The sequence below is a fragment of the Melanaphis sacchari genome, unplaced genomic scaffold (genome assembly GCF_002803265.2).
Source record: "Melanaphis sacchari strain LSU unplaced genomic scaffold, SCAv2.0 Contig182_pilon_pilon, whole genome shotgun sequence".
Classification (NCBI taxonomy): Eukaryota; Metazoa; Arthropoda; class Insecta; order Hemiptera; family Aphididae; genus Melanaphis; species Melanaphis sacchari.
This window is the reverse complement of record NW_020270870.1, coordinates 65,261-91,098: the sequence shown is the minus strand read 5'-3', so window position 1 is coordinate 91,098 and position 25,838 is coordinate 65,261. Positions and strand designations below refer to the sequence as shown.

General features: G+C 24.7%; 2 protein-coding genes and 1 long non-coding RNA gene across 3 annotated transcripts in view; 2 read left to right on the top strand and 1 right to left on the bottom strand.

Moving 5' to 3' along the window:
- The window catches only part of LOC112592642 (ankyrin repeat and death domain-containing protein 1A-like), an 84,498-nt gene that overhangs the window by 11,138 nt on the left and 47,522 nt on the right, over positions 1–25,838 (top strand). The gene's annotated exons all lie outside the window — the stretch shown is intronic.
- LOC112592613 (tigger transposable element-derived protein 6-like) lies at positions 14,933–16,468 on the top strand. Its single transcript, XM_025336729.1, has one exon. It carries the CDS (start codon positions 14,939–14,941, stop codon positions 16,466–16,468), a length of 1,530 nt encoding a protein of 509 aa, XP_025192514.1. The 5' UTR covers positions 14,933–14,938.
- On the bottom strand, positions 21,833–23,138 carry LOC112592643. Its single transcript, XR_003114563.1, has 3 exons — positions 23,035–23,138; positions 22,608–22,736; positions 21,833–22,012 (listed from the first exon to the last, which is right to left on the bottom strand). It is a non-coding gene; the product is annotated as an uncharacterized LOC112592643 (long non-coding RNA).

Genomic DNA, 25,838 nt, shown 5'->3' with positions numbered 1-25,838 from the left:
ACCAGGGAAACATTTTTCCGGGTTACCCGGTTTTACAACCCGGGTTAAAAACCATTTTAACTCCCTGATTAAAAGTATAACAGATAGTTTAAATCAAATTGCAGAAAGTTTAAAACAGGATATCCACAATAACACTATTATTAAAAATTCCACCGAAATTTTAAAGAGACTTAATTCGTTAAAAAATATGACAATATAAAAAATATATTAGGTGTTGTCTGGAATCAACACTGGTAACAACAATTGTCATTTTAATCATAGAAATATTAATTTATTATATTTTTGTAACCTTAAAAATTATAATACTCTTAAAGCATATATTTACTTGAATCCGATAAAAAAAAAAAAAAAAATAGTAGAATCATAATTTATTTAATGTGTAGATATATTTCGTATTATTATGCTATAAATTATTATTTTATATATTATTATTTTATAACTTTATATATTATTATAGTTATTTATTATTATAATTATTATTGTCATTATTTTATTATTTTATACGAGGTTCAAAACATTGATAAATTAGTACCATTTCAAAAAATTATTATATACCAGGGACAGTCAAACTTTTTTCAGCTGCGATCTACTAAAAATATACTTCACCTTTAAGGATCGACTTCGATAAAAAAGTTTTTATTATTATTAAGTTACTATACCAACATAATTAATTTTCGTGAGCGCAGCCTAAAAATAAATTTTAGCACGATCGACTTTAAAATCGTTTGCGATCGACTGTTTGACGCCCCCGTTATACACTAATAAAAAAGGTGTTTCAAATTTTAAACGTATATAAAAATCAATATTTAATAATCTATTACATTATATTTCAGACTTAATAAGATACAATTGCAAACTATACAAGTAAATAACTACACATTTAAAAAAAAATTCAATGCTTATTCATACAATTACACAGTTATTTAAATTTTTTTTGAAAGTTTAATTACGACTATAAAAAATAACTGTATTAAAAATTGTGAAATAATATAAAAAGTTTCTTATTGAAAATTCCAAAATAAGCTTTTCAGAGTACTATGGTAGATACATGATATAAATATATGTCAATTTCCATTTAATGTGGGTAGTTTTCAAATTTTTCGAATATTTCTTCCATTTTAGAATAATACATACAGAACTAGAAACCAAAAGCAAATATTACATAATTTGAATACCAATAGATGCTATGCATTCTAAAGATACTACATGTATTGAATATACTTCTTTCAACTTAAATTAAATATTTTATTCAATTTAGATATACTCGTATCTACGTATATGCATTGTAAATGATAAAATGATAACAATAATAATAATAATAATTATCTTATATTTATTGATTATTATTTCAATTAACAATAAAAATTAAAGATTTTATTTTTCATTGTGGTGTATACAATCTATAGTAGTCATCATGTATTTTGGACGAATCCGGAATAGAGTTTTTTGTCAGGAATAATCGATTTTGAACGATAGTTCAATTTATAGATGTGTGATTTGGTTTTAAAAATTATGTACTTTATGTGACGTGGTGGTCCAAATAACTTAGTAGATGGATTAAATAGTGACTGCTTAAAAAAATAAGTACTTATTTGATATCATTAGTGAAATGTTAACGAAAATTTAAATAAGTATTTTATCTTTTAAAAAACAAAAACCTGCATATAATTTATTTAAATTGAACTTAATAAACATTTTGTTCTTTAGATTAAATTTCCTGAAAACTTTATTTTTAGAATTCATTTATTGAAACAATAGTTTATTCAATAAACTACTTTTTTGAAAAATACATTTGAAAAAAATACTATTAACTTTGCACAAACAATAAAAAGTTGTAGATTCGTATGACATATTATAATCAGTCGGGGAAAAAATGAAATTAACGAATCGAGATTTTTTGGTTTAATAGATGGGCGTCATCGTTCAAAATCACACATTTACTATTCATAACCACATATTTTAGACCGTTCAATAGCGCACACATTTTTCTATTGCCAAAACAGGATATCTGGAAGGACTATTACTCAAAATTGCTCACATTTTATTAACGTGTAAAAATTTAACATTTATTATTACGATTGATAAATTCGTTGTAAAATGACTCAATAAATAATAAGATAAAATATAGCATGGCGTATAGTAGATAATATTTATATTGTAATACATTTACATCATAGTGTTTTCAAATTTTTTGCTAAATTAATTTCATTGCTTATGATTTTGATTAATTAAATATTATTAACTGATGTGCGGTTCTTAACGATAATGTGATTTTAGATAAACGTTTGTGTTATTGAACGATTAGATTATAGAAAAATATTTTGGATTTGAACGACGACATTTTTTGAAATTATGAGGTTATGACGACTGCTATAATAATATAATATAAATAATAGAATAATACCTTATAGAGTATAGACCCGTTAAATTCAGTATTTATAGACAGCAAAAACAATAAGATGTATTATTATTATTTTAAATTTATTCAAGTAAATTAAAAATGCTCAAAACGAATTATTTTATTTTTGAAATTTTAACATATAATAGTAATGAATGTAACCAGGTTACATGAGATGACTAATTTTTACCAACAAATCTATATGTTGTTGGTTAGTGTTTTTGTTTGTTTATTTTTCACAGATTAAATTTGATTTGAAGCTTTTTTTATTTTTGTATTATATTGTCAAACTTTACAAATGTATAGTATGTTTGGTTATATTTTCGTTCGTATATTTTAGTGTTTTATTACAACGAATTTTGAATCCATTCCAATGCTTCCATTTCCCTATTTGATAGGTATAAGTAAATAAACGTACTATTCGTAAAAATAATACACAATAAAATAATATTACGTTAAACTGCATACATGGATATACTTATTTTTGCATTATGTTCTGTAGTCAAGAATATAAATACGTTCACTACAGAATTTGTAAGACATACTTTTTTTCTTATTTCGAATAGCTATCTAAATTATAGAATAAATATGAAAAAAGTTATTAAAGAATGTATTTGAATTTTTGGATACTTTTCAAGTAATACATTCTGAATAATTATTTAATAGCAAACATTTAAAATATGGTCATTGAACAGTGAACATTTTATGAAATTTCAAAAAGGTTTATAATAAAATAAAAAATTAATATTTACTCTCCAATTAATTTATTGATAAAAATATAATAATATATATTAATATTTATTTTAAAATTATTTTCATGATAGTTGTTTCGTTTTTCTCTCTTATTTTTTACTGTTATAATTTAATTTTATATAGTAATAAAAAGTTTATTGGATTCAAGAAGCACTTATTCTTAGTACATCATAATATAGATAAAAAATGTTCTAAATATATTGCGTTTAATGTCACATTCTAACATATTGTTAGTATAACTAATAATAATAATAATAATAATAATAAAAAAAAGTATTTTTATTTTAACTTCTATGCTAGTCTATGGTAAACATCAAATCTAAAATCGATAGAATTAATTTTACATTGAGATTACAATTTTTTTTTCCTTTAAAATATGAAAACGAATTATAATATGTTATAACTTTAATGATAAGTTAATTGATCAATAAATTGGTTGTGTTGTTTTAATCAATATTAAGACAATTTCTTTTAAATATAAAAGTTACGTGTACGTGACGTAATAATAACGTGAATGTCACTTGTACACGATGTCCGATATTATGTGGGTGTTGGATTATAAATAATTTACTATATTATCATGATAATAATTATCAGTGACCTAAGAAATACATTTTCATACTCTAAGCACCGAAAAAATTTGTTTATTTACACGAATGATTAAAGTGTTTTTGGAGTAAAAGGTCTACCGCACGGTTTTAACAATTCACTGGATTATATGAAACTTATTAGCGCGAATACTTTTCAAATGCTTCTTTTGTGTGTGCCACTCGAGAAAAACCATCGTATAAGATGAAAGTTTGGTTTTGTAAGAACATGCTATTATTGTTTGTGGTAAATAATTTATGGACATGATCTATGACGCTTCAATCTTTAAAAACGTCAAACAAAGGCGTACGATTTATGGTGGCTAAAATACGTATAATATTACTGCTGCAGCGGCGACAGGGAGATGATGCATATTGGTTTAATAATTTCAAGAATATTAATTATCAGTTCCATACGACCAAAAGAAAAATTAAAAATATTACCAGAGTGAAGATAAAAATTTGTTTAAACTTTGCGCGTGCGTGTGTCCATGATTGTTGCGTGGAATGTTCTACTTGCGAACACGTTAAGTATATACAATCATGATTATATATAATGTATATAAAACGACTCTACAATTGCTCATCGAGTATAGTTTAAGATTTGTACCCTAACAGTTTTTTGTATTCGTGTGCCAGCTGGGAGCACACTCGACCTGAGCGACCGGAAACATAGTACCTATATAGCGTTTTCTGTGTACATTTATAGTGTAGTATTTACGTAGCAATGATATACCTGCACTTAAACAAAGTAATGATTTGAAGTTATTTTATTTTTTCAAAACTTTTCAACCCTGAAACTTTTGAAATATTTCATATTTTCTGTCAAATGAAAAAAAAATATATATACTCGTTAAATTCACTAACGGGATAAAACGCTTTTGGTATTAAATTCAAGTATTCACTTCCATATAATATGTATAATATGACTTACTTTTCTTCTCATCTAAAATCCTTTTAAATTTATAAATAAGTGGTTTGTTTTATAATAATTATTCCACTGTGTGTATATTTATCTTTTATTATTAGTTAATGAACTCCTAAACATGTTCAATTATCTTAGTGTTTTCACATAATACATTATTAATTGTAATTAGAGCTATTGTTACCTTTTACGAGGCCCTAGGAAAAACTCATTCAACCAATAATAACTATAGTAACCTATAGTCTGTAGGCCGTAATTCAAGGTGAAAAATTATCAACATTTTTTAAATAACTTTAACATATTAAAGACTTAAGATTTTCTAAGATGTTCACCCTAGTTACACATATGATGTTCATTAGAAATAAAAATACATTAAAAAAATATCAATTTTCAATTTTGCGTGTCTTTAACTTGCAATTTAATTTTAATTATACAAGTTATATGTTTTCAATTATCTCAAAAAAAAAATCACGTTTTCCGTAAATTTTTGATGTTTTTTCTTTAATTTTTTTTTTTTTTTGTAACTGGTAAGCCTGTAAATTTTTAAATTTTGAAAATTTTAAAACGAGGCACGTCAAAGTACTAAAAGAACACAAAGTACTACCAGAAATAGGAATTGGGTGTAAAGATTGAAATTTGAAGCAATATTTATGAAAATTATCGTGTTTTTAAACAGATAAAAAAAAAGAATAAATATAAAAATGCACAAGTTAAAATTATTACATTCTTTGCTTCTTTCGAATTTAATAAAAAATATTAAAAAACAATATAAAAATTGGTTTTGGATAGTATCTTCGAACAGATTACATAAACACTAACTTTTTAGAAATCCGAGTTTCCATATCGTGCGGCATGGTATACCCGGTAAATGTTAGTTGCGTCCTGATAATAATATACGTAAGTTGTGGCCCTTGCTCCTATTATGTATCATCAATGATATAATATATATAATCATATATATGACGATTCATCATATTATATACTATCATACAAATTTTTACTTTATTCGATTTAAGTCTTATAAATTATCAGTTATAATAAAAAATAAAAAAAACTAAAATTAATAATAATAACAAGTAATATAAAATGTATAAAAAATGTAAAACCAATATTTTTAACCATATCAATATTATAAGAGTAATATTGACAGTCCTAAGACTTTTAAAATGAGAAGGAAAATATTGGTCGAAAATATGTAACACAAGTACATTTTAAATTTTAACAAGTTGACTGATAAGCTATTTGAAATGAAATTGTTCCAGACGTTTTGAGAGTTAAATTTAATATTTGTATATTTTTCCGCCTGCGCTATCTGAAATATTATAATTTACCATTAGATATACGAGCATGGTTATGAAAATCTATTTTAGTGTTTCATATCAGTTTTTACAACAATATAAGTCGAATTAATTGGAGTTAAAAAAAAAAAGAGAGTTAAATTAAAATTTCATAGCTTATTGTAATATTTTTAGACATTTTTCAATGGATTTTTCAATGGATTTTTTTAATATTATTATTCTTAAAGAATAACCACATTAACTGTTTAAGGATATGTTCGTTTTATAATAGTAAAATACTAGATATTAATTTAATATTACAGTAGTTCACTAAATAATAAAGGTATCAAAATGGTGTTTTGTTACTATAAGAATTATATACGATTATTGTACAATAGGTGAGTTGATTCCCGAGACTTTTCTCATGTATTAGTTGATTCCCGGATCATTAAGAGGTACGTACGAGTTGATTCCCAGATTATTATATATTTTATTCAATATTTAGTAAAATATTCAGCCTATTAGCATAACCCAAGAAATACCACGAGGAGGTTGGCTGACAAGTTTCTCAAAAATGTTGTTTTTTTTTAGTTTTTTCATATTTTAAAAATCATTCAATTTTTATTTATTAATTATTTATTGAATTATATTATATTTATTATTATTAAAAACATTTAGTAGTAATTAGGTAAAACATTATTATTAAAAACATTTAGTAGTAACTAGGTAAAAAAATGTAAAAAACTTTAGTAATTTGGTAAAAATGTGTAACACATTGTTTTTATGAATTGGTATCTGGTAATGAGGTTTTTTTTTTATAAATTCGCGAATGGTCTCAGTGGACATAAGAGCGAGTTGTGTGTGACGGTCGAACTCTTTATACGGTCGTAAACTCTTTACTCGTGCAATCTATTGATAATTGATATACAACAATAGGAAAAAAACTCGTACGTACCCTTTAATGACCCGGGAATCAACTTAACGGTGTCGGTGCAGGTAAACAGGTACCCGGGAATTAACTCGTACGCAGCCGATTATTAAAGTTCTCGTATTTGACTGGTGAGAGTTAAATATAATGATCATACCAGTTAACTTGTTAACATAAAAAATAACTGGGATACAATTTACATATGCACCAAAAATACACGGGAAGCAATTTACATCAAAAAGATACATTAGGACGCAACTTAGAGTTATCTTATGATCAATATTGGTGCATCAATGACATATCTAAAATAATATAATATTCTTGGTTTAATTTCATTACAAGACCACCCCGAAAACTGATAATAAATATAATATTCATAATTTTAATTATTTATAATCAGTGTTAATTACCTTAGATAAAAAATGTGTGTTCTAATAAATGTAAAAATAAATTAAAATTTATAGTATAATTTTTTATTTTGAAGTTTACAATTTATATAATTTGTGTACAATACGTATATAATTAAATGTGATTATAAAGGTATTAGGGTGGTCAAACTTATGGAAATTTGTACATGATATAACAGTTAATTTACTTAAATGCTAAGCCATTAAGTATATAATCGACATTAAATTAGAGGATGATATGAAAATTAAAAATTAATGATTACGTTATCATGTATTTTTTTTCGGGCAAGACTCTTTTTTCGAACAAAACAAAATTTTATGTAATATATGTAAAAAAATAAAATAATTGGTGTATAATTTTTTATAAAATAAGAGCAATTGTATAATTAGATAATTTTGAAAGTATAAATTGCATAAAATGTAAAAAATTATTTAAAATATAAGAATATATTATATCTATAAATTAACATTATTTTTATGTTAATGTCAAAAACCTACTTATATGGTTTATATTTTATTTTTTTATATAATACTATATATATTACATACTATGACAAATTAACATATAAATAATATTAGTGTATAAATATTCTTATATTTTAAATAATTTTCTACATTTTATTTCTCAACATTTTATGCATTTTTACTTTAATAATTCTTAAAATTATATAATTATATAATTGCCCTAATTTTACAAAAATTGTATACCAAATATTTTATTTTTTTACATATATTATATAAGATTTTGATTTGGTCGAAAAGGGAATCGGTGTTTTTTTAAATTTGGTCGAAAAGTGAATTAGCCGAAAAGAGAAAGGTACGTTTTTGGTCGAAAACAGCTATGCCTTTTTTTTCTACGAAAAGCATGATAACTGCAGTAAAAATAGAAACCTAAGGAGAAATCATCAATTTTAATTATATTACACAATATTGTTAAGGATTAAATTATAGTCTAGAGAGGTCGGTCATATTGGTGTATGTGTGGGCATATGATTTTAAGAAGTAATTTGTGAGTATAAGCGATAGGTTTGGATGTGAAAGTTAGTAGGGGGGCCATTGATGGAAAAATTTAATGTAAAAAGGATTTTAATTTTGAGGAGTGGTTTTTTTATTAATTATTGATGATGACGTTGATGTAGTCCTTGTAAATATGGCAGCTTTTATTATTGGTTGGATGGTTTTCTCCTCACATAAAGCACATGTATCAAGAGTATCTTTTGATTTCCAAGAAACGGTTGATAGATATAGTCTTTCCATATATTACTCGCACCTTAATAGGTATAATACAATTAAATACAAAAATTGCAAGTTATTACTTTGAAATACGCTTCTAAATTATTAGTAGTGTAAATTATAAATTATTATCTGTTGTTGGTGGTGGTGAAAAATATTTAAAATTATTTTTGGATAAACTACGACAAATTAATAATTTTTAGCTCATAGGTATTTTACTTTAATACTTAATAGTATATTGAACAATTTCGCTTTATAATTGAATTTATAAAATTTAATATTTTAATATATAATTATACATTATCATTTTTGGTTGCTATTATTTAATAACTGTTGGAATTTCTTTCAACTGCTAACATTAAATTTCATTTCATATACATATATATTATATATATATATATATATTCGTTTTAAATCAATTAATTTGTTTATCTTCAGTCGATCGACATTATAAAATAAATTATAAATCTAACTATTGTGTGAGGCGTGTTGGCTAATCGGTATATTTTGAATCGCTAATGAACATTTCATCAAAATATAATAGTAATTTGAAACATTATAATTAATTGAAGTTTATATTATATTTTCAATAAATAGGTCAATTATTTTTAAACTTTTCAAGTATGGAAATAGTTCTCATTTATGCTGTTGGATTGATTTTATATGTACAACATTAGTCTAAATTATAAATAATGTATCTTTTACAAATCGGCACTAAGAAATACGCATTTTAATTAACTTCATTATTTATCATGAATAAACATAAGTATCGACTTATATTATAATAGTGATTTATTATTATTACAAATTATGACTTTTGACTGAATTTTACTTTCACATAAAATATTATGAGATTTCTTGAGGTGTATCATGTAACGCTATCAGTCTTTAAAACGATACGTTGTACATAAAAAGGAAGTTAACACTCACTAGATTTCAGTTTCAATTCATCGTAATAATGATGACAATGTCAAGCGTTTATTTTTAAAACTCATAATTATAACATTATTCTGCATATTATAATGATATACGTGACATATTTATTTGTTGTTGTGAATATTGATATTTAATACGTTGAGTAAAAAAAACACTAAACCGTGAAACTACAGTGTTATTTTTATAATTATATCTTCAATATTATTTTCATATCGCTGTTATTTTTTAGACAATTTTTGCCGTTATATATTTTAGAGTAGGTGGAAGTGATAGGTAGATCATACTGTCTCAATTGGTTTTTTTTTTGTAAATTTGAAGAATTGTATGTATTTTTATAATTTAATTCTCATTCGTCCACTCCAAATATCCCCACAAAGTCTTAAAAGATGCTATTTTCGTGATATACATATCTTATAGTAATAATTAATTAGTTATTTTTTATCAGCAAGAGCAAGTAAAATCCATTGTAAAATATTTTTGAGCAAAAATATAAATTGTATTTACTTTATGTGAATTTTTTAACATAGATTGTTTCAAAAAAAAAAAAAAAAAAGAAGAAGAAGAAGAAAACTGATATAACTGTTAAAAAACAATCTAAAAAGTTGATACAAAACTGGTTTTTAGATATTTTAAAATAAAATCTACTAAAAACAATGCAATTTCTATTAGACATAAATGTTTATGAATTGATAGATTGTGCACGTTGTGATTTTATGGGATGATTCAATACAGTTATTATTAAAATTAAAATTGTATTTGATGACACTCCATGAGCGACCTTCAATCGATATTATACGCAATTAAACACGAAATGGAAAATATAGGAAATTTAATTAAATAAATCGACATGGTTGTTACCAAGACTGTAAAACTTAATTTTGTTAATAAAAAACAATGGGTGCGTACACCGAGTCTGGTATCACAACTCGGTCGTATGTGCGTATCGTTTTGAGCAAAAGCTCATGTTAACTTATTTTATGACGTTATTCGAAACCGTTCGACGTTCGCATTAAAACGCGTTGTCACCGCCCCTTTCGTACCTACGTAATATAAAACAATACAGCATTTGCTACACGACTGGCACCTCACGTCATAAATAACGGAGCATAACCCAAGTGAAGACCGTATAAGTGAGAAAATGTATTTATAAGCAATAAGCGTTCACGCTTCAAATAAATAAATTATGTATATAATAATATAAATGTGGAAACTTGCTGTTGGTATTTAATTTTACAAAAATAACAAGAATATTATAATATGAGACATAAATAGTATAATGTTATTTCCGGCTTTAAGTCGAAGTGTGTTAGCATAAATATTGCGATGAAAACTAAATGGGTTTGCTATAAAACAATATTTTTGGCGGTTGGAACTTCAACACATGTGCCAAGATCGATGTCTATTAACAATATATTTGTTCAAAGTGTTCAAATATTTTTCAAGTTGTTATAATTAGAATTCCTTTTGTGATTTGAAGCTTTTTTTAGCTAAAAGAATTGCCATCTAGCTTAACATAATATAGGGGGATTTATTTCGGATTTTTGATTCTGAGCGGAGTGATAAATAATTATTAATTTTATTATGGTACGTTTGTGTGTGTGTTTTTTTATTTGCTATCACATTTTGGTGCAGTAAAAATGTTTTAATTTTCTAAATTGAAGGTACCCATAAAATTGGATCTAAATATTTAATTGATATTTTAGAGTTTTAAAAGTAAATTTTCTGAAATTTTCAAAATATCTATTGAGAATGGAAAAACAAAAACGAAATTTAAGAAAATAAATAATATTTATGTAAAATCAGTTTTTAATACAATCAATTTTTTATATTTTGGTATATTTAAATAAAAAATAAATAACTGCAGTGACTTGACATTTTCATCGAATATTAATATTATCAATTACTAAACAAGAAATAATTTTCAGAATATATTAGTTTTTTTTATGCTATTAAAAACTGTTAACTTTATTAATAATATGCAGAAAGCTATTTATGAAATTTTTATTATTCTCACCCTATGCTATCTTTTGTGACCAATCATTTAAGATACTCATTAATACCCAATGAATAATTAATTATTTAAACGAAGAATAACGTTTATAGTTATTTTGTAATAATTTAAAAAAATTTTTTGGGGGACTTGAAACTTTTACGTTTAATTATATTTTATACGCATAATAAAATTTTTTTTTTAAAGTAAGAAAGTGGATATCACCCTACTGAATATTAGGTGTCAAGTGACTCACTACTATAGATGTGATAAGTTTGAATTCAATGATAGATATACTTGTATCATTGTATAGGAATAACAATTCTGAGCGAGATTGGTGTATCAGCCTATATCACCTAGGTAGTAATTTATATTTTTGATGAGTTATTTTTTTTACTTACTTTTATTATTATAGTAGATTGATATAATTGTTTCCAAAAAATATTGCATTCATTTGTTATTAGTATTTAATGATTATAATAATATATACAATAGAATTTGTTTAAGATTATTTCCAAATGACCTGGTAAAAATAACGAGAAATCGTATTACACGAGAAAATCAGAAAATTGACCAAAAAAAAATTGTACATACAATTTTGAATTTTTTATTATAATTACATTTATATTGTATTATTATTACAAGTATAGTATACTAATATATACATACTTATTATTAAATTTTATTTTTATTATTTCAAATTATATATTATCTGCAATTTACATTTACATACATACTTTATTTTACATTAAAAAAATTATGAAATTTTGTTTGTGTTTTGCATTTTTAATATTTTTTGAATAGAGGAAGTATTTCAACTTAATGCAGTATTTTATCTGCATTGTCAGAAGATACAATTAATCTTCTTAGTTCGTGTATATAATCATGACACGGCTTCGGCGGTTGTCATGGTTTTGATCTACGGAAAGCTGGTCGTATGATTGTGGATGCTCGCACCGGTGTGGAGCCACACAAACAGGTTGGTTGGACAGATTCGACAAAGACGTTCTAAACCTTCAGTGGTTGGACGTAACTTGGTGATTCCAACGAAGTTAAGTCCTTGTAGAGCCATTGTAGAGTTCTTTTAGACAACATTCGGAAAATCAGACGCTGTTAGACGTGCAACCAACGTGCCACCCGAGCGGTCACTCGCGGTCATAGCTCATCCAACACGACTTATCTTCCCGGCCTTGACCTTTATGACATTGGTAGGGGAGTTGACTATATTGCGTATTTACCCGTGGTGGTGGTGATAACAATGTAGACCGGTCGTTTTGGTGCCTGTACTTAGTACTAGCGACCGTTGCGTACCGTGTCATTTATTGCAAGGAGATAACGTGTGATTAGTTGCATAAATTAAAAGCTAATCTTTATCGTATGGTATGTACACAATATCATAATGTATACTAAGTTGTGGCGCCTTATTGAATCAATAATCATATTGTACAATTTGTACATCATTGTGATTATTAATTTTATTCTACAGAACATCATTTACATAGAGCGTCTAATCCAGGAATACAAAGTATATTATCCCGAATCATTTACATGTTAACCGCTATCAAAATCAAGGGAATCGTGACAATGAGCGTATTACGCAGGAAATCGTATTATGCTAGAGCATCTAAAACAAATTCTACTATATTTAAACTATATTATATCAACTTATATGATTAAAAGTTTAATAATATATTTCTATAAATACCGTAAAATAGATCCAACACCTATTGATAAATAGATAATATTTTAAAATTATCGGAAAATATAATTGCGTTTAGTAAAATGCATAATAATATAAAATACATAAACTTTTAAAATCTCACGAATAATGTTTTCATATTATAACAAAATAATTGGTATATCATCGTTTATCGTTTAAAATAAATAATTCCGACAAAGTTAGAACTTGAAATGTCTATAAAACATAATTATCTTCATACAGTTTTTAGATTTTATCATTTCAGTATGAAAAATTTCTGAAGAATCTTGTATTAAATTTTCAAAACTAAACTGAGGTATAAAAAGAAAAGTTTTTATGAATCTTTGAACTACAAAATAGTTTATAATATTTTGCAATTTTAATGAATTTCGTCAAAACGCTAATTTCAAATACATGTATATTAATATGTATACAATTTTCAAGAATTTTAACCATGAGAATAATTTTTGTTCGACAATTTTTAAGTTTGGCCTCTCTCGATAACAAATTATTAAATCTAATTTTATATCCAAAATATCGTTATTTTTTTAAAATCGAAGCAATCTTTAGAAAACTAATCATGTTCTCATCTACAAAAAAAAAAAAAAAAAAAAATAATAAAAACACATCATTATAAAATCAATACATTCATTGCTTTACTTAGAATTTAAGATTTAGATTAATTTTAAGTTATTGCATACTTATACTACGAACCTATCATGCCGTTATATGGTAAGTCGATATTGACTTAAATGTTTGTAACAATAATTTATAGTATAAATTTATATTATTATAATAATTAAATATTTATAAATGTAATGTTTTCGGTAAAGATAATAATTATTAGTAGATAATAATAAGTAAATCTTAATTTGAAAAAAAAAAATCACAAATGTTGTGATTTTTGCACTTGACGACGTATTTTAATGAATTGTATTACCAGATAGTACAATATGTATAAATATAAAAAATCCAGATATAAATAACCGTACACTATAGAATATAATCTAAAAAGCAATTTGTTGATTCAACATCCACTCTTAAAATTATATTGTAGAATACAATGGTAGTCACATCATTTTGGTGTTTTTTTTTTTTTTTAATGAGCAATAATCTGTCACACCGGTTATTACCTTTTTAAGGTTAGTGAAATAAATTTAGAAAAAGATAGTGTTATTAGAAAAACAACTGTTGTTGGTTCAAATGGAAATATAAAAAAGAAGTCTATCATATTGGTTCTTTGTTATATGAACAAATATAACATATATAATTATTTAAATTATCAATTTTTGCTTATCTATGTGTGATTTAAATTTGTTTCTATGTCTATTGTTCATATGTTTTATTTATTTATAAGTTTCATAATGTTGTTATTAAACATATACAGTGAAACCTTCCTTAACGGACACCTCTAAATAGCGAACACATCTAAATAGCGGACGTTTTTTCGGGGACGGGAACATTTTCACTATTTATGTATAGGAAAACCTCTAAATACAGGACACTCTAAATAACGGACACTTTTATGACGTTGATATTAGTTATTTTTATCTTAAATTAAGAATTATTTTGGAATACCTGAATAAAAACCTGAATTATTAAGTCATCTTATGTGTACATTATTATACTGTATATGAAAATCTTATCTTATCCGTTCAGTCATTGAAATATTATCGCGTCAACGAAGTATTATAACTATAATGCATTGTCCTATCTCCTATGTACGTTTAGTTGTGTTTGTGATGCCAACGTTTATTGTAGTGCGAATTTATTATACGTATTGTTTATACGAACTTTATTGCGCTATGGCTAGCAAAAGAAAACGATTAACTTTAAAAGAAAAAATAGACATTCTGGAATTTCGAACATCAAATACAATGGGCGTTCGTGCATTAGCAGACAAATTTAGTGTTAGTAAAACACAAATTGCTGATATTATAGCAAATAAAGACGCTCTTTACAAAATTTGGGCTGAAAATGGAGAAGAGAAACGGAAATGGACAAAGCTACAAAAAACAGAAACCTCTATAATCGACAATGAAGTATTAAACTGGTTTTCAAAATTACAAGAAAAAAATCTTCCTGTTTCAGGACCGATGCTTCAAGAAAAAAGTAAGCAAATCGCTGAAATGCACGGATTTGATCTTAAAGGCTCTAATGGCTGGCTTGAAAAATTTCGGAAAAGAAATAATATTTCTTTTAAATCAGTTTGTGGTGAAGCAGCAAGTGTTGATGAAGAGGCCGTCAATAACTGGAAAGCAAAAATACCCGAAATTATAGCAAATTACGCAGAATGCGATATTTTTAATGCAGATGAAACGGGATTGTTTTATAGAGTTCTACCTGATAAAACCATGGCGTTTAAAAATGAGATATGTACCGGAGGAAAAATTTCAAAAGAACGTTTAACTGTACTTTTGTGTTCTAACATGTTGGGTGAGTTTGAACGGCCAGTCGTCATAGGCAAAGCTAAACGTCCACGAGCCTTCAAAAAATTGGATATTAACAACTTTCCCGTCGATTGGTATTGGAACAAAAAAGCCTGGATGACGACTGAAATAATGACTGAGTGGCTTATGAAATTTGATAACAGAATGGGTCAAAATAAAAGAAAAGTTTTACTCTTTTTAGACAACGCGGCTCCTCATCCACATTTGAAAATGAAAAATATTGAACTTGTGTTTTTTCCACCTAACATGACATCTCATTGTCAACCGCTTGACCAAGGAGTAATCCATCAGTTTAAGAAATTATATCGTACGCAGTTGTTACGTAAAGCTGTTGCCGATTTGGATGCCAATTCAAGTCAACCTATCAACGTGTTGGATGCAATTTACTGGGTGTCTTCATCTTCAAAAAACATTCAACCCGAAACAGTGAAGAAATGCTTTTTGCGGTCCGGCTTTAGGCACCGTAATAACAATGTTACAGACGTTGATGATCTACTTACACCAATAGAAGAACTTGGCAATCTTATTAAAGTGATTGACAATACAATTACGGAAAATGACTACATAACACTAGACGATTGCGTAGAGACTTACGACGCCGATATCGAAAATTCATCTGATACTACGAGCATGTCTACACAAAATGAAGAAGAAAGTGATGAAGAAAATGATGGGTCCGAAGATCAAGAAATTCCAAAAATAGGAAGTCCACGGGAGGCATTGCTAGCAGTAAAAGACATACGTAAATATATTTCTTCTATCGAGGTGCAGAATAGTTCATTGTTCTCAAACACAGTCCAATTAGAAAATGCCTTAACATACGAAATAACTACGCCTGCAATTAGTAAACAAACTAAAGTAACAGATTTTTTTCAGAAATGTTAGTTTTTATTTTTTTAAGATGTATGTATTTAATTAATGTAAAAATAAAATAAAAATTTAGGTAACTGTTTTTTTTTCATAAATGTTAGTTTTATCGTGTATTCAATTAATGTAAAAATAATATGAAATAAAATTATTGAATTTATTTATTTGTTAAAAAAAATGTTTTCCTCTAAATAGCGGACACCTCTAAATAGCGGACAAAATTTCGGCGACCGAGAGTGTCCGCTATTCAGAGGTTTCACTGTAAATATATTCGTACATCAAGTACTTGATATTTAAGTAAACTATAGAATAAAACAATTTTAAAAGTTCATATATTAGTAGGTACACTGTAAATAATAAATAAAATGTAATGGACCTTAATTTAATATCACTATTAAGTACAAAAACAAAATATACAGAAGGTACGTAGGTATAATGATATTGAAATATAGGTAAAAACAGAGGCAAAAGTAAATGTAATATTTTTTAGAGATTCCAGACATTCTGTAATGAATAGATAAAAGTTCTTAATTTGTTACGTAATTTTCAAGAGCTACGATGTGGTTTTTACCACGATATGAAAAATGGAAGGATTTTATTGAGAATGTAGGAAATAAACGAGATAGGTATTGAGAAATAAGATATTATAATATCAATAGGAGCTAAAATCACATTTATTATAATCATATTATTATTATTATTATTATTATTTTAACTTAACTTTCAACCGTAACGTCCGTAACGGTTATTTAATAATACGTAAAACATATACTTTATATAATATATAAATATTAGTTATCAAACATGTATAGTTTTTTAATAATCTATTTTAATTTATAGAATTTCGATTTTTTTTTTTAAACTAGTAAAATATACAACGGGATATATATTTGGATGTGTTGAAATCGATTAAACAATTGTTATAAGAAAAATAAAAAAAGGTACACAACGTATGCATTCGTGTCTAAAAACACCAAATAAAAATATTGTCGCCAAAGCTTAAGATCAATTAAAAAAAAAAAAAAAAAAAATTAATAAATAATAATAATAATATTAAGTTACACGTTGGCTAAGTTATATAATATTGGACTCTGCTAATTACAAAATACAAAAATTATACATATTTTTTGCATTAATTATAATTAAATGATTGTGTTGTTATTATCCTACTGTATTTCCAGTAATTTACAAACATTGTATATTTAGTGCGTGGATTGGATTGCAGGAACGGAAAATTTGTTTATATGACAATTATCTAAAAGTCACCTGTTAAGATTGATTAAGAGAGGTAAATCTGACCTATAAATTTAAAAATATTATTTCATAAACGTGTATTAGAATAATATTATAGATCTGATAGAATTATATGAGATAGTGAATGTGTAATTATGTTACAGTAGAGTCAATCGATATGTTAAAATGCGTCATATGGAGTAAATTAAATTTAAAAATGAATAACTTAATATACTATTGTTTTTAATGAGATTTTTTGACATTTTAAAAATAAAATAACACAAAATTGTGCAAATAAATCGTATTTATGATATCTGGGACGATTTCAGTTAGATAATAGATGACCATACCTATTTGTGTACGTCAACAAATAGACATATAATGTAATATTATATAATTTGAATGAACCCTACTATCTCCTTCACAAAATATCACCCTTTGTTGTGACGGCTCGAGTGTCATAACGTCCAGTTCGGAAAACTTTTCCGGTCCAGATGTTGAAGATAACTATGACGACGAACGAATCCTTTAGCTGATTCAGTTTGGGGTAGAGTAAAGTTAACCCTTAATTTCCGTCAGTGTACAGTTGTATGACCTTTGAAGTCACACCGACCACCCTGAAATTTCCAGGGCTGGTACTTATATTTTATACATATACGTATATATAATATGCGTGTGATGTGACTGTTGTTTGTAGATATTTTATTTTTTTTTTTTTGACATTTTTTACTTAATTCTCAGTATGTAATGACCGTAATAACAACTACCGATTCCTCGTCGCATCGTGTCGTCCATCACGGGCTACAATTATCAGCGAACAATAGTAAGATAGTAAGATTATAAGTATACTTATTGATAAATTATTATTATCATGTTGTGCGTTTTTCTGGAAATATAATAGCATTTAGTGATTTAATAATTCTATAATATACTCGAACTTATAAGTATTAAATAATATATTATGCACTATGCATACAAATAATAAGAATATGAGATATATTTCTCAAACCAAAATAATATTTCACACATTGTTTATTTTTGTACATATCAATATTGATTTTATCAACTGAATAAATATTAAAAAAAAAAAACAAAAAAAAAAAAAGGGTATATTTAAAATAAGTATCATGGTAAATTATAATGATATTTCATAAGTTCTTTCAAGTATAATACATTTTAAATTATTTTATAATACAATTAAAATTATTTAATTATATTTTCTGAGTAAAATTTCACACGTTACAAATCTAAAATGTTTTTATTATACCAAACTTAGCTAGAAATTATTTACATGCTTTTAGTTTATTATTCTGAAGCAATATATTTTTTGTCTATTCTAATAAACCAATAAATAACAAATTAACTATAATTTAATTTATAAAAATGTAATATAAAATAATAATAATGCACCACAATAAAATTTAGAGATATGTTCTGTCACTATTTTTCTATAAATTTAAAACGCTTATAATGAGTGAATAAACAATAAAAAAAAAAAAAAATGGTAAACATTTAGCTGCTAATTAATATTCATTTAAATTGCAAAACTATCAAGTAAATTATTCTGTTTTAAAATTAATAAAACTATGGGCTAACATTTAAAAAAAATTCACAAAAACGATTAAAATATAATATTTCAAAAAAAAGTAATGTATATTATTATACTTCTTTCTCTTTAAAATTTCATGAACACAAAACACAACGAGAGACTTTTTATAATTGTTTTCATGAGAATATATACATTTATTAGAATTCGTTAAATGTGCTGAATAAGAAAATAAATTGCATCTCTGCTGTTTAACTCAAACAACATTAAATGTGTACAACTATTGATAGTATTTACTATGTACCTACTAAAGACTTAATTTATGACAAAATATATAAATATAAATAACTTATTACAAATATTAATTATATGTTATAATTTAAAAAAACAAGAAAGGACCATTAAGACTTTGAGGATAAATGATATACATATTTATATTCTTTTATACAAATAACATTTTATCTGCACTTAAACCTCCGAATCTCTAGATGCAGCACTGGTAATTGCAATGCTATTTCAATTATTTAAACGATCGTTGATTATATTTTGGTGACTTTTTCAAGTAGAAACTTAATCAATTATCCATCAGTCTAGATTGTATTCGTAATTAGATGCAGACAGTTGAAATAAAGACTGTACAATGTTCATAATTGAAAAAAACAATTTAATTTAATTTGTTTATTACATTATAATAAAAAATAATATACTTATTCATTTTTATTTAATATTTGCTTTTTAAGCAATTAGATACACAGAGTATGTAATATTCGTTTAATTTGGACGGTTTAAAATAATGAAAATGAAGGGTTATAAATATTGGCATATTATTTTATCACTACTAGTAATATATAATTTAAAAATAGTATTTTAAAACATAGAAATTGAGTTAACTTTAATATATAATTACTGACACTATGATTAGTAATAGAATATTTAAAATAATAATAAAATAAGTAATATATTAATGAAACTAATTAAGGTTTTTACGATTTAAAACTAAAAATTATGGGCTTGTAACCATTTTTAAATAACATTTAAATTATTCAAACCAATAATGTTTTAAAAGATTGAAAACAATAGTTTTATTGAAAAATTATTATAAAAATAAATTAAGATAGTATAAAAGAAGTCAATACATGTGCATAGGTTGATTTAATTAATATGTAGTATTGCAATGATGGTAATTTAATATTGAATTACCGGGGTTGTTTATCAACATTTTTGATATTGCATTCTCTTAAAACCAAAACTGCAGCTAAAGTAGTTGAAGTATTATTTAATATAAATATTTTGTATTTTTAGAGCATCTACGATCTTCACTTTTAGAGTTAAATAAATGTAGTCATGAATTTGTTTATTGTATATTTTTTGAACTAAAAATATGTGGTCGTAACGTAAAATTGTTTTCAGGAAACAGTGACTTTCAAAAGCAAGGTGCGTTAAAAAAAGCAAATAGATATTTGTAAGATTTTTTAAGGTGTAAATTTCTGACAATAAACCAAATAAATGTACCTAATAAAATTCTTCGATTTTGCCAATTTCCAAAAAAAATGTTATGTGTATCACTCTGATTTAAAACAACAACTATTTTAAATAGTTAAGATATTCAGTCATTACAATTGATACAATTAAATATAACGTTATCAGTACCAAATGTAGGTAGATGTAAGTCAAGAATATTCCAGAAATATTATAGGTAGGTAGTATATTATCTAATAATTATAAATAAATGATATGATTATAGTTAGATATTTTAGTTTTGTTAAGTATTAAAATAGAAGTAACGACGGGTGACTTATATAAAAACCATACATAAAATGGCATTATTGTATAATTCTTTAGTTGTAATCAATTTTTAGCTTTTGATGTGTTAAATAATATACTAAATGTATTTACCTACAGAAAACATTTTTCTAAGAAGTGTAAATAAAAAACGAAGTGTAAGTTTCTATTTAAAATGTAAGGTTTTTTGAAATATTTTGTGCACGAATATTTTATGATGACAAATGTATACGTATTTTAACAATATACTATATAAAATGTATCATACAACTTATGTATCATAACTGACTTGATTTTAAAAACAAACAATAATACTGTAATATTACACATAGTACTGATGTTTATTTTTATGTTATATTATGTGATATTTATCAATAAAATAATTTTAGAAAAAAAAAAAATACACTTACCTAAAGTTGGTACAAAATAATTTTATACTTATAATTTATAAGTGTATCATTAATATTTAATATATAACTTTTACATACCTGACATATATTTGACAAACCAGGTGAATTTATATACTTAAACATTTTTTGTTTATATGTAGTTTTTCAGTATTAAAATATTTCTAGACAATTAAAAAATAAAATAAATAAATAATTTATTATTAATATAATAACTCGATAAAATATGTAATTTTATTATAATGATGAGTATAAGTAATATTCTTGTGTGCAGACAAAATAGGTGATATAGAAATAGTAGATATTTGATTATGGAAATACATGTATTCTCACAATAATAAAATATTCTTATTAGTACAACAATTATTATTTGATTTATATGAACAGTATGATCGTAGTTAAAATATGATTTGTATAATATGTTTTTAAATTCATGATTTCTGCAGCGAATGTTGTGTACATCGTGAATTATATATGTAATGTAACTTTTACTGTTCGTCCATATACTTTGTACAGCAAAATTGTACAGTTAGCGATATGTACATATATTGTTGTTCATATTGCGAAACGTATTATTCCAAGTTTTATATTCACCTATTTTAAACATACGATTAAAATTTTAATGTATTTTTTTTCATAAATTATAATTATTATGTATTAGTGAAAAAAAAGTTTTAAAATTGTTACAATTCATGCATATATGTTCTACATGGCTAATATAATTTATAAATTATTTCACAATGATTCCCGTGTAAACATATGTATTATATATCCTTCAACAATGCATATATATATATATGTGTGTAAATGTGTGTGTGTGTATTATATATTAATATACTCAATAGAACTAATAATTTATTAATATATACGTGCATTATAGATTTTCTTTGTGGTATTTGTGCTGTACATAGGTACTGTACGATATTATTAATAGTAGAATGTGAACGTCACAGGTCTGCGAATGCAATGCTATATGGTATTAAATGAACATATGCGTTTAACCAAGTAGTTTCCAATTACAAATTTAATCTGTATCCGAATGTTTGAAATTTAATAACGTGATTGTAGGTGTATGTACACGTCTTCGGATCTTTCACTGTAGGTGGTGCCAATATTAAACACGTATAACATATATATACACTACATATTAAGGATATATAATATATGTATATATTTGTAAAATATATACCTTGGATCTTGATGGTGAATATTTTTTTAACCACGTGGTCATTTGATAATGATGCATTATGATACGTTATAATGGAATCTAACGTTTCTATCATATTTGTGCTCTATTCCTATACGTAATCATCGCTTACTGCAAACACAGACAAAAATAAATAGACATTTTTCATCACGTACTATTGGTTTGCTGTTTTTACTACAGAACATTTTATTACAATTTCAATATCATTAATTCATCAGAAACTACAAATTATGGGTAACTCAACACCTTCAAAAATAACAAACCAAAAAGGATTTTTTTGCATGACCAGTGAGTGTAATCAAATTAAAAATGTAACATTTTAAGTTGGTATATCTAAACAAATGTAAAAAAAAAAAAAAATACTATCTATATTGGCATGACAATGATTTATTTCATAAACTATACTTACATTTTTAGTTTGTTTGGTGTACATTGAATTCCATGTATATATTGCATATTATACATAATTCATTTGAGATATTTGCTGTTATTATCGGATTTGGTAAAGTTACTATTTCGTATGGACAAGAGTAACAACTAACAAGAGTATATATTACATTGAGTTATTTAAATTAAGTATGTACTAAGGTTATCTATATTTTGATAAACATATTACTGCAGAAAATATTATTACATAAAAGTGAAAACATAAATTATAATCACCATAACACTTACCACGTATTCCGTGTAGAGCGACTTATCGTTAAAATTTTATAATTAAGACAAAATTAATGAATACCACTGAGCTATCTAATAATAACGTTAGTAGTAATAGTACTCGTAAGATAATATGCCAAGATCGTATAAAGTTATGGAGTGTAATGTACACAAACAGACAAAACAAAAAAAATAAAGAAACTATTTAAAAACGATAAGAGCCACAGTTTTCTTTATAAAACTCTGTATACGTTATACGTTCTTTTTTAATTTAAACAATAACTTGTCAAGGTTAATTAAAATTACGTGATCAGTATTATTTTCCAAATCAATAATTCCTTTACTATATTAATAAATTAAAAATAAATAGTAGATTATACTAATACACACATTATATTTTGTACATTTAAACGCGTATTTTACCTATACGGCTATAACTACATATTATTACATTTTAATAAATATATTTTATACTTTGATAAAATCATTATTATTATATTGTGTGTTTTTTAGCTACTTTTTAAAATATGATAAATAATGAACTTGTTTTTAAAATTCAAGTTGTTATTAAATTTTGATCGTTTAAAATGGTTTTCAATTGAGTCAATATTGTGGGTTTAAAATATTAATATTATATTAGCTAAATAAAGATGGAGTCGTATAACGTACAATAAAAATATATGTATATAACATGTTTGTATAATTTATGACACTCTTATTGCATGTATTTATTTTAATTTTTTTTTTTTTTTATATTCTTTAATATAAATCTTAAAAGAAAATCAGATTATATCTTTATTTTATTTATTTATTTATTTTTAAGTGGTTTTAAATTGTATATAATTATAAAATTCCCAAATTACATAAAATAATAATATACTATTGTCATGTAAATAATATAAACACTGTCTGAAGTAGGTATTTATAAAAAAATACTTCAAACTAAGTGTATACTTCAAAAAATAACAGTGTTAATATTAAAGTTGTATTTTAAATTTTTATATAAAACCTTTTAATATTTTATAGTATTAACATTTAGTTAAATGTATATGCATTAAAAACAATAAAACATTAACACTTTAAACGAATATTTTATTCAAAAGGATGTTAGTGCACTATTTTTTTACTATCTTTGACCTGTGCGAAATGTGGAAAATATTATAAATTAGTAGAATCAATATTAAGTTATTATATTTAATACAATATCGAATTGATAAATTATCAAATTTAAAGCTTAGTAAATTATTTTTACGTAGCCACGTTGATCTTTTTGCACTACATCAATATTTTACCTTAAATTTCCATTTTTAAATTGTATTATTTCATATAATAAAATTATAACAGTCATCATAACTTATATAACAATTGAAATATCAAATAAAAAAAAAAAAACCATATCTATAAACGTATTTAATTTTTCTAACATTAAGATTAATAATGGATCAATCCATTATTCATTCTTACTTCAAAGGTAAAATCACATGACTAAATCTGAAATATTCAGGCATTATATTGCGCATGGGCCAGAGAGAGAAAATAAATAATGGTTAATGTCTTCTGAAAAAATATTTTAATATTATCTATATATTTTTTTAAATTTGTAATTTTAAGTATTGGATAGGGTTCATTTATTTTGAAACTGTTAAAATTATTTTGTTGATCCACCTTCGATTAAATTATAAAATTTGTCTTGGATGCTGCTTAAAGCTTAAAAAAAAAAAAAAATGTCAAAATGAAACGATCAAAAAATCTTCAGCACAGGACAAGTACTTGTGATAATAGTACATAGCAGTGAAAGGGTTAATGTGTGCCGTTGGCAGGATTCTATTTGATTATAAACTGACAAATTATTGAACAGGATAATAGATGAAAAAAAATGAGCTACAATTGATTAATTGGTAGTACCTACATATTGTTTAGGTATTTATGTATGTATCTAAATAATTAGATACTATTATGATTATATTGTGTTGTTTTATTAGTCATGTTTCATAATATAAAATTAAGACCGACAATGACAAATAAGGAAATCAAATAACTCAAGACCTCAAAAAATAACTTGAAGTCTTAATGACTTTAATAGAGCCACTATTATTTTTAATTATCTTCATTGCATATAATTAATTGTATATATTTTTGTTTAGTGGAGAAAACAATTATAATTATTATTGGTTAATATTGCGAATTTAAATATATTTAAATTATAACATAATGAGCATTATATAACTATATTGTTCGTTATTTTCTATTGTATAGCAGAAACATTTAATAAAATAATTCATCATACAATATTAATAGTTCCTATATACCTATTTATAATTTTATTTTTTAAGAATCTTAAATTACAAAACACAAAATTATAATTATTTTGTTTAATAAATGTACATATTAAAATATTTAGTATTTAACTATGACAACTGGCGGTGATGCGCCCTTGATAAATATTTGCGAAAGTGTTATAATATCGGCTGAAAGGAATATAGAAGTAAAAGCAGTTTGATTTTTGATCTTTATTCTGTTAATCGTCTACGTACCTACATTTAATATTTGTTATCG